The sequence below is a fragment of the Heterodontus francisci genome, chromosome 3 (assembly GCF_036365525.1).
Source record: "Heterodontus francisci isolate sHetFra1 chromosome 3, sHetFra1.hap1, whole genome shotgun sequence".
Lineage (NCBI taxonomy): Eukaryota > Metazoa > Chordata > Chondrichthyes > Heterodontiformes > Heterodontidae > Heterodontus > Heterodontus francisci.
Genome location: NC_090373.1, coordinates 98,847,566 through 98,862,210, shown reverse-complemented (window position 1 = coordinate 98,862,210; position 14,645 = coordinate 98,847,566). Strand labels below are relative to the sequence as shown.

At 44.9% G+C, this 14,645-nt stretch overlaps 1 protein-coding gene across 3 annotated transcripts in view; it reads right to left on the bottom strand.

The window, feature by feature from the left end:
- Nucleotides 1–14,645, bottom strand: part of med23 (mediator complex subunit 23) — a 130,504-nt gene that overhangs the window by 103,926 nt on the left and 11,933 nt on the right. For all 3 annotated transcript variants that reach the window (XM_068025046.1, XM_068025047.1, XM_068025050.1), the window contains exons 6-8: nt 13,812–13,910; nt 12,972–13,073; nt 9,497–9,566 (exon numbers count right to left, since the gene is read on the bottom strand). In XM_068025046.1, coding sequence (XP_067881147.1) covers nt 9,497–9,566; nt 12,972–13,073; nt 13,812–13,910 — 271 coding nt within the window. The remainder of the gene's footprint in view (nt 1–9,496; nt 9,567–12,971; nt 13,074–13,811; nt 13,911–14,645) is intronic.

Genomic DNA, 14,645 nt, shown 5'->3' with positions numbered 1-14,645 from the left:
CAAGATTCAAGGAAGATAGTTGATGTCAGCTGATTTAGGAACAATTATTTAACAACTGCAATTTACATTTATATCGCATCTTTAAAGTAGAAAAGTGCCCCAAAGTAGAGGTATGACAAAAAGAGGTAGCCATGTCAAAGGAGGAGAGATTAGGAGCTTGGTCAAAAAGATGTATTTTAAGGGGGATGGGATGGGTGTGGGAGAGGTCAAAGGAGGAAAGGGAGTTGGAGATGTTTGCAGAGGATGTTCCAGATGGTAGGGCCTAGGCAGTTGAAAGCACTGCCATCAATGGCGGGTAATTCACAAGTGTAATAAGAATGGAACGTTCAGTTCGGGGGAGCGAGGAGCGTAATTACAAAGATAGGGAGCTGTAAAGCCATTAGGGGATTTAAACGCAACAATAAGAAGTTTAAACTTGAGAAATTAGGAGATTGGAAGCCTGCATACAACAGCACGCTTCAAATGCACTTCATTGGCTGCAAGGCTGTGAGCACACATGATAGGTGAACAGGATTTGCAGTGGGATAGGGTGTAAACAAGAGTTCTGATTGAATTGGAAATTCACAGCGAATGGACAATGGGAGGATGGCCAAAAGAGCAGTAAAATAGTTGAATCCAGAGGCATGGATAAGGGTTTCAGTAGCAGAAAGGCTGAGGCAGGGAATAGCAACAGTGATGTGTCAGACTTCGCCAATATGTACTTTTTGTGATGGACAGGTCAGAATCTCAGTTCAGGGTTGAATAAAACACCAAGGTAGCAAATAAGCTAGTACAATCTGAGATGGCGGCAAAGGAGGGAAAGTATGACATCAAAATTGTGACTATCAATTGTGGTTCAATTATTTCTCACCCACCAACCTTGCCACAACAGAAGACAAAGATCTTGGCCCAAGGTCTCAACGAGATTAGAATTTTTTTACATTCTTTCATGGGATATGGGCATCACTGGCAAAGCCAGCATTTGTTGCCCATCCCTAATTGCCCTTGAGAAGGTGGTGGTGAGCTGCCTTTTTGAACCGCTGGTGCAGCGACACCCAGTGTGCTTTTAGGGAGTTCCAGGATTTTGAAACAGCGTCAGTAAAGAAACAGAATCACAGAATAATACAGTGCAGAAGAGGCCCTTCGGCCCATTGAGTCTGCACTGATGCATTAAAGACACCTGACCTGTCTACCCAATCCCATTTGCCAGCACTTGGCCCATTGCCTTGAATGTTATGACGTGCCAAGTGCTCATCCAAGTACTTTTTAAAGGATGTGAGGCAACCCGCCTCTACCACCCTCCCAGGCAGTGCATTCCAGACCGTCACCACCCTCTGGGTAAAAAAATTCTTCCTCAAATCCCCCTTAAACCTCCCGCCCCTCACCTTAAACTTGTGTCCCCACGTAACTGACCCTTCAACTAAGGGGAACAGCTGCTCCCTATCCACCCTGTCCATGCCCCTCATAATCTTGTACACCTCCATCAGGTCACTCCTCAGTCTTCTCTGCTCCAGCGAAAACAACCCAAGCCTATCCAGCCTCTCTTCGTGGCTTAAATGTTTCATCCCAGGCAACATCCTGGTGAATCGCCTCTGCACCCCCTCCAGTGCAATCACATCCGTCCTATAAGGTGCCGACCAGAACTGCACACAGTACTCCAGCTGTGGCCTTACCAAAGTTCTATACAACTCCAACATGACCTCCCTGCTTTTGTAATCTATGCCTCGATTGATAAAGGCAAGTGTCCATATGTCTTTTTCACCACCCTATTAACCTGCCCTTCTGCCTTCAGAGATCTATGGACAAACACGCCAAGGTCCCTTTGTCCCTCAGACCTTCCCAGTGACAGGCCATTTATTGAATACATCCGTGTCACATAACTCCTTCCAAAGTGTATCACCTCACACTTTTCAGCGTTAAATCCCATCTGCCACTTTTCTGCCCATTTGACCATCCCGTTTATATCTTCCTGTAACCCAAGACACTCAACCTCACTGTCAACCACTCGGCCAATCTTTGTGTCATCCGCGAACTTACTGATCCGACCCCTCACGTAGTCATCTATGTCGTTTATATAAATGACAAACAATAGGGGACCCAGCACAGATCCCTGTGGTACACGACTGGACACTGGTTTCCAGTCACTAAAACAGCTGTCTGTCATCACTCTCTGTCTCCTACAGCTAAGCCAATTTTGAATCCACCTTATCATGTTACCCTGTATCCCATGTGCATTTACTTTCTTGATAAGTCTCCCATGTGGGACCTTGTCAAAGGCTTTGCTGAAATCCATGTAAACTACATCAACTGCACTACCCTCATCTACACACCTGGTCACATGCTCAAAAAATTCAATCAAATTTGTTCAGCATGACCTCCCTCTGACAAAGCCATGCTGACTATTCCTAATCAAATTTTGCCTCTCCAAGTGGAGATACATTCTCTCCTTCAGAATTTTCTCCAATAGTTTCCCTACCACTGACGTGAGACTCACTGGTCTGTAGTTCCCTGGCTTATCTCCACAACCTTTCTTAAATAGTGGGACCACATTAGTCCTCTGGCACTTCCCCCGTGGCCAGAGGGGAATTAAAAACTTGGGTCAGAGCCCCTGCAATACCAACCTCACCTCCCACAGCATCCTGGGACACAAATCGTCTGAACCTGGAGATTTGTCCACTTTTAAGCCTTCCAAACTTCCAATACCTAGTCACTCCCTATGACAATTTGCTCAAGAACCGCACAGTTTCTCTCTCTGAGTTCCTATCTGCATCCTCATTCTCTTGGGTGAAGACAGATGTGAAGTATTCGTTCAACACCCTACCAATGTCCTCTGGCTCCACCCACAAATTTCCCACTTGGTCCCTAATGGGTCCTACTCTTTTCCTGGTTATCCTCTTCCCATTGATATACTTATAGAATATCTTGGGATTTTCCCTACTTTTACCAGCCAGAGCTTTCTCATATCCCCTCTTTGCTCTCCTAATTGCTTTCTTAAGCTCTATCTTACACTTTCTGTACTCCACTAATGTTTCCATTGATTTGCTCTCTTTTCCTTCTCGCCGTACCCTGAATGTTTCTGGTCATCCATAGTTCTCTGGGCTTGTTGCTCCGACCTATTACCCTCGAGGGAACATGTTGGGCCTGTACCCTCCCCATTTCCGTTTTGAATGCCCCCCACTGCTCTTCTGTAGATTTCCCAACAAGTAACTCTTTCCAGTCCACCTTGGCCAGATCCTGCCTTATTTTACTAAAATTCACTCTCCCCCAATCCAAAACCTTTTTTCGCAACTTGTCTATTTCTTTCTCCATAACAAGCTTAAATTGTACCATGTTGTGGTCGCTATCACCAAAATGCTCCCCCACCAACACATCAACCACCTGTCCGGTTTCATTCCACAGAATTAGGTTCAGCACTGCACCCTCCCTTGTTGGATCCTCTACATATTGAGCTAAAAAGTTCTCCTGTATACATTTTAAGAACTCCACTCCATCTAAGCCCTTAACACGATGACTATCCCAATTAATGTTGGGAAAGTTGAAATCACCTAATATAATTACCCTATTATTATTTTTACACACCTCTGCGAATTGAGCTCATATTTGCTCCTCAATTTCCCGCTGACTATCTGGGGGTCTATAATAAACACCTAGCAATGTGGCTGTCCCTTTTTTATTCCTAAACTCTACCCATAAAGCTTCATTTGTTGCCCCCTCCAAGATATCATCTCTCCTTACTGCAGTAACTGACTCCTTAACTAATATTGCAATGCCCCCTCCTCTTTTACCCCCTCCTGTCTCGCCTGAAGATTCTATATCCCGGGGTATTGAGCTGCCAATCCAGCCTCTCTCTCACCCATGTCTCCGTGATGGCTACTATATCACAATTCCACGTGTCAATCCTTGCCCTTAACTCATCCGTTTTACCTGTAATACTCCTGGCATTAAAGTAGAGGCCATCCATCCTTGTCTTACTCCCTTGAAACTTACTTCCACTGTACTCTCTCTGACTTGTTTGCTTTCCTGTGATTAGCTGTGTCCCTATTCTGCTAGGAGTCTGCGTTCCCTCCCCCTGCCAAATTAGTTTAAACTCCTCCCAACAACACTAGCAAACTCGCCAGCAAGGATGTTAGTCCTCCTCTGGTTCAGATGTAGACTGTCCCGCTTGTACAGGTCCCACCTTCCCCAGTAATGTCCCCAGTGGTCCAGGAATCTAAAACCCTCCCTCCTGCACCAACTCTTTAGCCACGCATTCATCTGCGCTATTCTCCTATTTCTATACTCGCTAGCACGTGGCACCGGGAGTAATCCAGAGATTACAACCCGAGAGGTCCTGCTTTTTAGTCTACTGCCTAACTCCCTGAATTCTTGATGCAAGACCTCATCCCTCTTTCTACCTATGTCATTGGTACCAACATGTACCATGACCTCTGCCTTATCACCCTCCCCCTTCAGAATGCCCTGCAGCCATTCAGTGACATCCCAGACCCTGGCACCAGGGAGGCAACACACCATCCTGGAGTCACCTTGATGGCCACAGTAGCGCCTATCTGTTCCCCTGACTATAGAATCCCCTATTACTCTCTTTCCCCCTTCCTGTGCAGACAGGCTGCTTGTGGTGCCGGAAGCTTGGCTCTGTCCACACTCCCTGGAGGAACCAGCCTCATCAGCCTCCAAAATGGAATACCGATTTGCAAGCGGGACCCCAGGGGACTCCTGAACTACCTGCCTGTTTCTCTTGGACTGCCTGGTGGTCATCCATTCCCTTCCTTCAAGTCCCTTCAGCTGCGGTGTGACCACCTCTCTAAACGTGCTATTCACGTTTATAGTTCCAAGTTAGGATGGTCGGGAACTTGCAGTGACTAGCCCTCTTAATTCAAACTTCCTCAATTTAAATGATGTATTTGTTTTTTAAAGAATTAAATTCCCACTTTGCAGCATTCCTTACATTGCTCATTTTCAATTGTTCAGTAACTAAACTTTATTGAGCACCAAAATGACTGAATTATCAGTAGATTACATAGGGAAAGAGAGAGATATTATAATAGGATATAGTCCTAGTCACTTTCTTTCCCACTTAAACAGTCCTGTATTTTTACGCAAATTTCCTCCAGGGTGGGGGGGTGGACAGACAAAGAAAATTCTCTCTCACTTGTCCAATTTGCAACCCTACCTGCTCAATTCAGAGCAGGGTCAATTTAATAGATGTGACCAAAGTTTTGCAAAGGGAACCCAGGTCATCCAACATCTGTAAAGGAGAAGGACAAGCTCTGTTGGCCAAAAACCTCTACCTTGTTCATGTTGACTGTCATCACTCTGACAACTCCTCCAACCTCCCCCTAGGCCACAACCCCAACATTGAACACAAAACCGTTATTTACCAGAATGTCATTTTGCTTCATCTTCTCTGGTGGCGGGGTGGGGGGGGGCGGTCTACATGCCTGGCATCACCTGCTCTTTTCTTCCCTCCCTGGCATTGGAGTCTTCTCTGATTTGCCAGATTTTTGATACATCCCTTCCCCCCTGCTATTCCACTATAAGTGCTTACATATTCTCTGTGTCTCCAATATATCTTTAATCCTCTAATTTCTATTATTGCCTCCTCGTCGCACGCCATTATCACCTCTGTAATTTAACTGCCCTCAATGCAGCCCAGCCTCTACCAGTCATGGATGAGCTGGACATACAGCCAACCAAATCGGAACTCAGTGATGCCATTGATTCCCTAGCCAGCGGAAAAGCCCCTGGGAAGGACAGCATTACCCCTGAAATAATCAAGAGTGCCAAGCCTGCTATACTCTCAGCACTACATGAACTGCTATGCCTGTGCTGGGACGAGGGAGCAGTACCCCAGGACATGCGCGATGCCAACATCATCACCCTCTATAAAAACAAAGGTGACCGCGGTGACTGCAACAACTACCGTGGAATCTCCCTGCTCAGCATAGTGGGGAAAGTCTTTGCTCGAGTCGCTCTGAACAGGCTCCAGAAGCTGGCCGAGCGCGTCTACCCTGAGGCACAGTGTGGCTTTCGTGCAGAGAGATCGACTATTGACATGCTGTTCTCCCTTCGTCAGATACAGGAGAAATGCCGTGAACAACAGATGCCCCTCTACATTGCTTTCATTGATCTCACCAAAGCCTTTGACCTCGTCAGCAGACGTGGTCTCTTCAGACTACTAGAAAAGATCGGATGTCCACCAAAGCTACTAAGTATCATCACCTCATTCCATGACAATATGAAAGGCACAATTCAACATGGTGGCTCCTCATCAGAGCCCTTTCCTATCCTGAGTGGTGTGAAACAGGGCTGTGTTCTCGCACCCACACTTTTTGGGATTTTCTTCTCCCTGCTGCTTTCACATGCGTTCAAATCCTCTGAAGAAGGAATTTTCCTCCACACAAGATCAGGGGGCAGGTTGTTCAACCTTGCCCGTCTAAGAGCGAAGTCCAAAGTACGGAAAGTCCTCATCAGAGAACTCCTCTTTGCTGACGATGCTGCTTTAACATCTCACACTGAAGAATGCCTGCAGAGTCTCATCGACAGGTTTGCGTCTGCCTGCAATGAATTTGGCCTAACCATCAGCCTCAAGAAAACGAACATCATGGGGCAGGATGTCAGAAATGCTCCATCCATCAATATTGGTGACCACGCTCTGGAAGTGGTTCAAGAGTTCACCTACCTAGGCTCAACTATCACCAGTAACCTGTCTCTAGATGCAGAAATCAACAAGCGCATGGGTAAGGCTTCCACTGCTATGTTCAGACTGGCCAAGAGAGTGTGGGAAAATGGCGCACTGACACGGAACACAAAAGTCCGAGTGTATCAGGCCTGTGTCCTCAGTACCTTGCTCTACGGCAGCGAGGCCTGGACAACGTATGCCAGCCAAGAGCGACGTCTCAATTCATTCCATCTTCGCTGCCTTCGGAGCATACTTGGCATCAGGTGGCAGGACTATATCTCCAACACAGAAGTCCTTGAAGCGGCCAACATCCCCAGCTTATACACACTACTGAGTCAGCGGCGCTTGAGATGGCTTGGCCATGTGAGCCGCATGGAAGATGGCAGGATCCCCAAAGACACATTGTACAGCGAGCTCGCCACTGGTATCAGACCCACCGGCCGTCCATGTCTCCGTTATAAAGACGTCTGCAAACGCGACATGAAATCGTGTGACATTGATCACAAGTCGTGGGAGTCAGTTGCCAGCATTCGCCAGAGCTGGCGGGCAGCCATAAAGACAGGGCTAAATTGTGGCGAGTCGAAGAGACTTAGTAGTTGGCAGGAAAAAAGACAGAGGCGCAAGGGGAGAGCCAACTGTGCAACAGCCCCAACAAACAAATTTCTCTGCAGCACCTGTGGAAGAGCCTGTCACTCCAGAATTGGCCTTTATAGCCACTCCAGGCGCTGCTTCACAAACCACTGACCACCTCCAGGCGCGTATCCATTGTCTCTCGAGATAAGGAGGCCCAAAAGAAAGAAGAATTTAACCACCACCTGTCCTCCACCTAATCACAGGCATTTAATTTCCTTTTCTCCTCACCCTTTTTCCCTGGTTCTATTTCTCCTTATAAGCTGTTCATTTGTAACAGCTCCCAGTCGAAACATCAATCGACCTGAGACTGTAACTCTACTTTCCTCTCCACAAATGCTGCCTTACCAGCTGAATATTTCCCGCATTTTCTGTTTTAGTTTTAATATCAGTTGATGGGTTAAACCATAACATTTACTTGTCTTTTTACAAATGCAGACTAACCTGCTGTGTAATTCTAGAACTTTCAGTTTTATTTTAGATTTCCAGCATTTACAATTTTCTTTTAATAGTAAAGTTTTGGAAGGTTTCGAGAGGTTGTGAGTGAAAAATCACAGCATTTAAGAGAGAACTAAATAAACACAGAGTAAAATTACTGAAGTATACAGCGAAAAGCAGGGATGTGGTATCAGAGGAGATAGCTCCCATGTGGAGCTCGCACTGACAAAGTGTAATGGGCCAAATGGCCTCCTTTTGTACTTAAGTTGCTATGATTATTGATTTGATATATGATTTGAGCAGGCTCAACAGGCCAAATGGCCTACTCCAGCTCCTATTTCCTATGATCCTATGATGTGTCTGCCCATGCCTATGCATCTGTATTCAAACAACCATAACCATCCCTATAAAGAACTTACTGTGCCTCTGTCTGGATAACTGGAGCTAAAACATTTACTGTGACATCTGCATTTTAAGTAAACACTTAAATGCCTAACTTATCTACAGAACACATGGAAATACCATGCACAAAGTGGGCCTTCACAAACACTTTTGATATACAGTAAAAGTTCAGATGAAAGGTCATTGACCTGAAACATTGGGCTGAAATTTATATATCTGCTGGTGTGATCGGCGGCAGAAGTAAACAATGGCGGACCACCTGTGGCAGGCCACACGTCGTGGAGCCGCCCGGATATTAAACGCAGCAGCTCAATTAAATGGCCGGGGCGGACTGCCCCCCAGCAGCCCCCCCCCGCCCCCCCACCCCCGATGACATGGAGGGGGCAGCGGACTGTCCCCAGCAATGGCGTCAGCTGCCTTTGCGCAGGCGCTGATGCCATTTTTAAAGGGCTTTGAGCCCTAATTTACAATTTAAATATTTAAAGGCAATTTTAATTTTAAAAAATTCTAATCCATTTAAATTGCCCCTCTCTCATCCCCACCAATAACCACAGAATTAATTCCTTGCCTTCTCCCCCCACCAAAATCCTTAACTCGTGCACCTGACCTTCGGCCCCCACCAAAGTTCATAAACTGTACACTTTAACCATTCTCACCCATCCCCTACACCAATCAGATGAGTTTGACCCCGCTCCCCACCCATCCAATGAAAAACTTACCTGTTTCCCACCCCTCCCCACCAGTGTTCTGCCTCAGATGCCCACGGGAGTGCCGGCCACCGGCACCAATATCGCCCTGGGCCGGACGGTGGAAGTGCAACAGTAATTAATTCAGTTATGTAAATGCTGTGCATGTTTATATTGGGCTCCCGTCGCCGAGCAGCAAGGATGGTCGTCACGAGGGCTCACCGCTGCCGGCAATATGGGGCTGGGCCTTCCCGACGTCGAGGTCCGTGGTGGGCCTAGCCTGGAGGCATTTTCCGTCCTCAACCCACCCCTGCCACAACCTCCATGTTGGTGGGATCAGTAAAATTCAGCCCATTAACTCTGTTTCTCTCCACAGATGCTGCCTGACCTGCTGAGTATTTCCAGAATTTTCTGCTTTATTTTTAGCATCAGTATTTTGCTTTTTTACAGTAAAGGTATGTCAGTTTCAAGGTGAATAATTCAAGTAATGAAGAGTTCTAAACCCTCAATTATCTGAGAACTGATCAAGCACATCATGATAATCAGGCAGGAAGTGACTTTCAGTCTTCACTGAAATTTGAATGGATGTCACAAACATTGTAAACAGACATTTAAACTGTCAGCTTGCTCCACTTGAGATTTAATGCATTTATTAGATCAGAGAGAAAGTTTGTACTCTTACCACATATGGAGTTTATCCGTGCAGTAGGTCTAAAGCTGTCCACAAAATCAGATGCCAGGTTGCCTAGCAACTGCAAGAAAAATTCCCAAACAAGACAATTTTAAGAGGAATAGATAAAGAAATACGTTTTAACCGTTGAAGTCTGCAGGTGTTAAAGCCAGTCTGTTAAAACAGAAGAACAATCAAATAACTACAATAACATCCAGCTTGCACAGAAAATGTGGGCTCCTGTATAGATCTATACATAGACATAAGCAGTATTTTAGAAGTTGGTGCACAAAAGCTATCTATATAGGATGGCAGTAACAACACCTGAAATTAAGTATTCTAATTCATGTCATTCAATTGCATCTTTAAATTAAAAAGCTTTCAGCACTTCAAAACATTTCCTTTTATTTAGAAAATATTATTTATAAAAAAAATTTTTTTGCCGAGTAGAAATTTTAAAACAGGGTTGTCCAACCTTTTTGGGCGAAGAGCTGCATTATGATTTTTGCTTGGCCCGGGGGGCCGGTGAGCAAATTTCGAAAGATAAAGGCATTAAAAATATATCTTACTAATAAAAACAACAAAAAATGTGCATTTTTGTGAAGAAACTTAAAATGAGAAGACTAATTTCTTGACTTACTTTCTTGTCACTATATTGAAAACTGATTTAGTGACATACCTGGCATTGTTTATGTTTGCATAAGTAGTCAGTCTCTGCCCGCACACTCAATGTAGCGATGCAGAGTATTCTCAATAGATGTCCACCTTTCAGGAGAGACTTTGATCTCTCTCCCCCCACCCCCCTCTCCCCACATTGTGTGCGTGTGTCTCTCTCTCTTTCCACCCACTCCTCACCCCTCCACAGGACTAGGGGACACAAACTGAAAGTTTTGCACAAATGATGCAGGGGGAATATGAGGAAGCATTTTTTACACAGTGGGTGGTACTGGCCTGGAACCTGCTGCCCACAAGGGTGGTGGAAGCAGAGATGATCAAGGACTTCAAGAGGAAGCTAGATGGCCATCTGAGAGGAATAGACTTGCAGAGCTACGAAGAGCGAGCCAGGGAGGGGGACTGACTGCAGAGCTCTGTGGAGAGCCAGCATGGGCTCGATGGACAGAATGGCCTCCTTCTGTGCCACAAGTAAATGTCTTTTTGACTATTTTTCCCTCACTTACCCGTCTCTCTCCCCCGTTTATGTCTCTCTGTCTCCCTCTTCCCCTCTCTCTGTCCCTCTGCACCCACCCTCTCTCTGTATCTTGCCCCCTCTCTCTCTCCACCCCCATGTCTCCAGTGTTCCCCACTGACTACTCAGTGTTGCTTACTCAGTGTTCCCAACTCCCCATGCAGTGTGCCGCGCTGTCTCTGTCCTCCAACCTTTTTGCTCCTTCTGTGCCCCTCTTCTCTCTCTCACTGTTACCCCCCCCACCCCCACCTGTTTCCCCCGCTCCCCGACCGTCTCTCCCCCGCCTCTGTCTCTACCCCCACTCTTCCCCACATCTCTCCCCCCCAACTCTCCACGTCTCTCCCCCCTCCCCCACTATCTCTCCCCCCACCTTCCGCCTCCCCCCAACTCCTTCTGCCTCTCTCCCCCCAACCCCCGTATCTCCCCCCCCTCTCTCAGTTACAGGGAGCGGAACACTCAGTGGAGGTGCTGACTTCGGAAAACCCCGAGTCTGTTGGGAAACAGCTGTTCCTGATATCAGTAGCTGACATCTGTGAAAGTGACAACATGATGTTTTTAAAAAGGGCATTGCGCAAGACGACAAAGGGAAATTTCTCATCTCCAGTCATGGTGAGGATGAGGAACAGCCCCGGGAACAGTTTACACCCGCGGGCCGGATAGAAACCTTTGGCAGGCCGGATTCTGTCCTGTGGGCCGTCTGCTGGCCTGCGGGCCGCATGTTGGACAACTCTATTTTAAAAGTTACAGATCACTTCACTTCATGGCATTCTTGACCTTTTCTCAGCTCAGTTCTTGAGATATTCTTACAAAGCTGCTTACAATCTGATGTGACGAAAATCACACAAATGGAAAAATATTAATTTCCTCGCATGAAATTTGCTTGAGAACTTTTTATTGGACAATACAAATAACTTTTAAAAAACAGAACTGAACAGCTAAAGATGGCCACGCACATATGGGAAGACAATGGCTGGCTGAGAGACAGAGGTAAATTACCCTGTCTAGCTGGGAAATGGGGATGCTCCCTGATTCAATTAGTGAGATTGGTTTGGTCAATAGTGATGATCAAAAGCCATCGACACCCTTTAACTTTGAAACAGCCAAATCGCCACCCCCTTCACCACCCCCATCAAGTATGTCTGAATAGCCTGAATTTCAAAGATCCTTCTAGAAGGTGCTGTTTTAAGCAAAAAGATGGTCACTTGCTGGTGTAACAATGAGGTTTTGAATTGTGCCTCAGCAGGAAAGAAACTGGAACTGAACGCCAAGAAGAAAGCATCTCTCTCTCTCTCCAGCAAAGTCCCAGGGAAATCACTGTGGCAGCTACTATGTCTAAAAGACTACAGGACCTTACAGTCAACCCCCATGAAGACGTATAAAACCTTTCTTCAGCCTTCTGGGACCAGAGAAGCAAGCCTGGATTGTGCATGTGGCCCCAAGGACTCCAAGAGTTTAACTTCAATTAAGGACATTGTAGCTCAGTATTTGAATTCCATTTATTACAGACTTTACTTCAACCTCCCAACTCTTTCTTCCCCTCTGTATCGATTTGTGTGCGTGTGTGCGCCTCTCGTATGCATGTGAGCGTGGATGCGTCGCATATTTTAGTAATTCTATCTGGTTTCGTGTGATAAGGTTAATAAACTTACATCTTTCTTGTTTAAACCCAACAAAACCTGTCTGATTGGTTCATTTGGAATTATATTTGAGGAACAGTGAGCAAGGGTTCACTGAGGTGGTAGCTAAAATCACTGTGTTAAAAGAATAAACTCTGTTACGGCCAAACCAGAGAAGGGGCGAAAGAGGGGAGCCTGAGACCCCTTCCTCACCTGGTCGTAACATATGTTTCTCAATTGTTTCATACATCAATCTATCTAACTGCATGATGCATGTTTATTTACCCACACACAAAAGCTGGGATGCAGAGTGTGTAGGAGATTGAGTCTCACTTGATATGCTCTCCTTAATCTCTTCAAAGCTAGCTTTTCAGAGCATCCTGCAACATTTGCTCCTCTCAGCAAGTACCATTGCAGGTATATCCAGCTGAGTGATTTAGATAGCCAGTTTAAGGACAGTCCACTAGGTGACACATACAGAATATGAATGAACAGAAACAGATAGCGATGGTAGAAGAGAAAGAACCTTATGTTGTAGTTAGTGTTTCTCACTTCCATAAGGCCTGCATTTAAAAGGATATTTTCTGCACATCTATATCGCTTGCTGACAAGGCTCACTGACAGTGCAGAATATAAAACTTATCCTCAGGTTTCTTTTCTTAGGAAAAGAATAACAGTTTCTTACCCAATGAGACAATTTCCCTTCAGGATAAAGCTTTCTAATCTCAGTAACAGCAAAATATGCTGGTAACAGACAAGCATTTCTGTCCAAGATGTATGCCACAACCTGGAAAGAGTAAAGCAAGGAACATTTATTTAGACAAAATCAATTTAGAACAAAAAAATTTCATTCTTCAGCAAAATAGACCAACTAATGAATCAGACTAAATTAATAAAATTAAAGAAAAATACTGCAGATGCTGGAAATCTGAAATAAAAACAAGAAATGCTGGAAATACTCAGCAGGTCCGGCAGCATCTGTGGAGAGAGAAGCAGAGTTAACGCTTCAGGTCAGTGACTCTTCACTGACCTGAAATGTTAACTCTGCTTCTCTCTCCACAGATGCTGCCGGACCTGCTGAGTATTTCCAGCATTTCTTGTTTTTATTAATGAATCAGACTACTTTGCGAAAAAAAAAATCAGTAATTCCGTTTATTTATAAAACTGTTTCAAATTTGTTAACTAAAGGAATGCAATTCCTAATTCTACACTTTGGGAACATTAATTGGTCTTGCACTCCAAGCAGGAAACTGCACTCAAAGAGAGTGCAGATTAGAGAATTGGCACTGCAGTGTTGTAGCGCTATTTCAGACGCATGCTCCTTTCAGCTTGGCTCCCTACGAGCAGTGCAGCATAGGTGAATTTATACCCTAATATGTTTTCTGGAATAATAAAAGCAAGTATCCTTCCATCCATAAAATGAATAGTTACTCTGCAAAAAAGTCAAAAGCCATAATTTTCCTGCTTAAAGGAAGTTAAGTACCCACACAGGTCAAAGACTGGAAAAGCTTTACAAGAAACTTACATCTTTGGCTGTTTGCAATTGCTGTACAACAGCAGAACTGACTGTGTTAGGAATAGTTTGAATCTTCTCTAGAATTGCTTTCAACAGGTCTCTTACACCCTAAAAGAGAGATTAAATTGTATTTTAAAGATTAATCTACAAATGTTCCTAAGTGCACTAACCCAATACCCCAATAAGCTTCTTCAAAACTGCATTAGCTCAGACACAAACACAGATTGTTTAAAGTTCCATTACAACAGCTATAAAACACAATTTGTATTCTTAACTAATAAACTTAGAAGTACTATTTCACTTATTAGTGAAAATGAATAATCATACATTTAATCAGAGGGAGGCAGAGGTAGATAAATTCTTGACTAACAAGGGCATCAAAGGGTATTGGGGCAGGGCGGGGGCAGGTGGTAGATGGGAAAGTGGAGTTGAGGCCACAATCAGATCAGCCACAATCTTATTAAATGGTGGAGCAAGCTTGAAGGGGTTGAATGGCCTACTCCTGCTCCTATTTCATATGTTCAACGTGTATTGGGCTGGAATTTGCTGACAGCGGCGAAACAATGGCACTTGAAGAAAACTGTCCGCAAAGACCTCAATGGTTTTCCCTTTTCTCGACGGCAGCTTAAATCTGGTGCCAGGTTAAGGTGATCATCAGCAGCAGTGATGTCAGCAAGCAGCTAAGCCACCAATCACATTGAAATAGTCACACATAGCAAACCAGGAAGGTAAAAGCAATAAATCCTTCAATTTTAATTTAAATTTTCAGATAGCAAAATAAGTGATTATGATTGGATTAAGATAGAAGCTAAATAAAAACAAAATTAAGAAAAAACAAAAGTG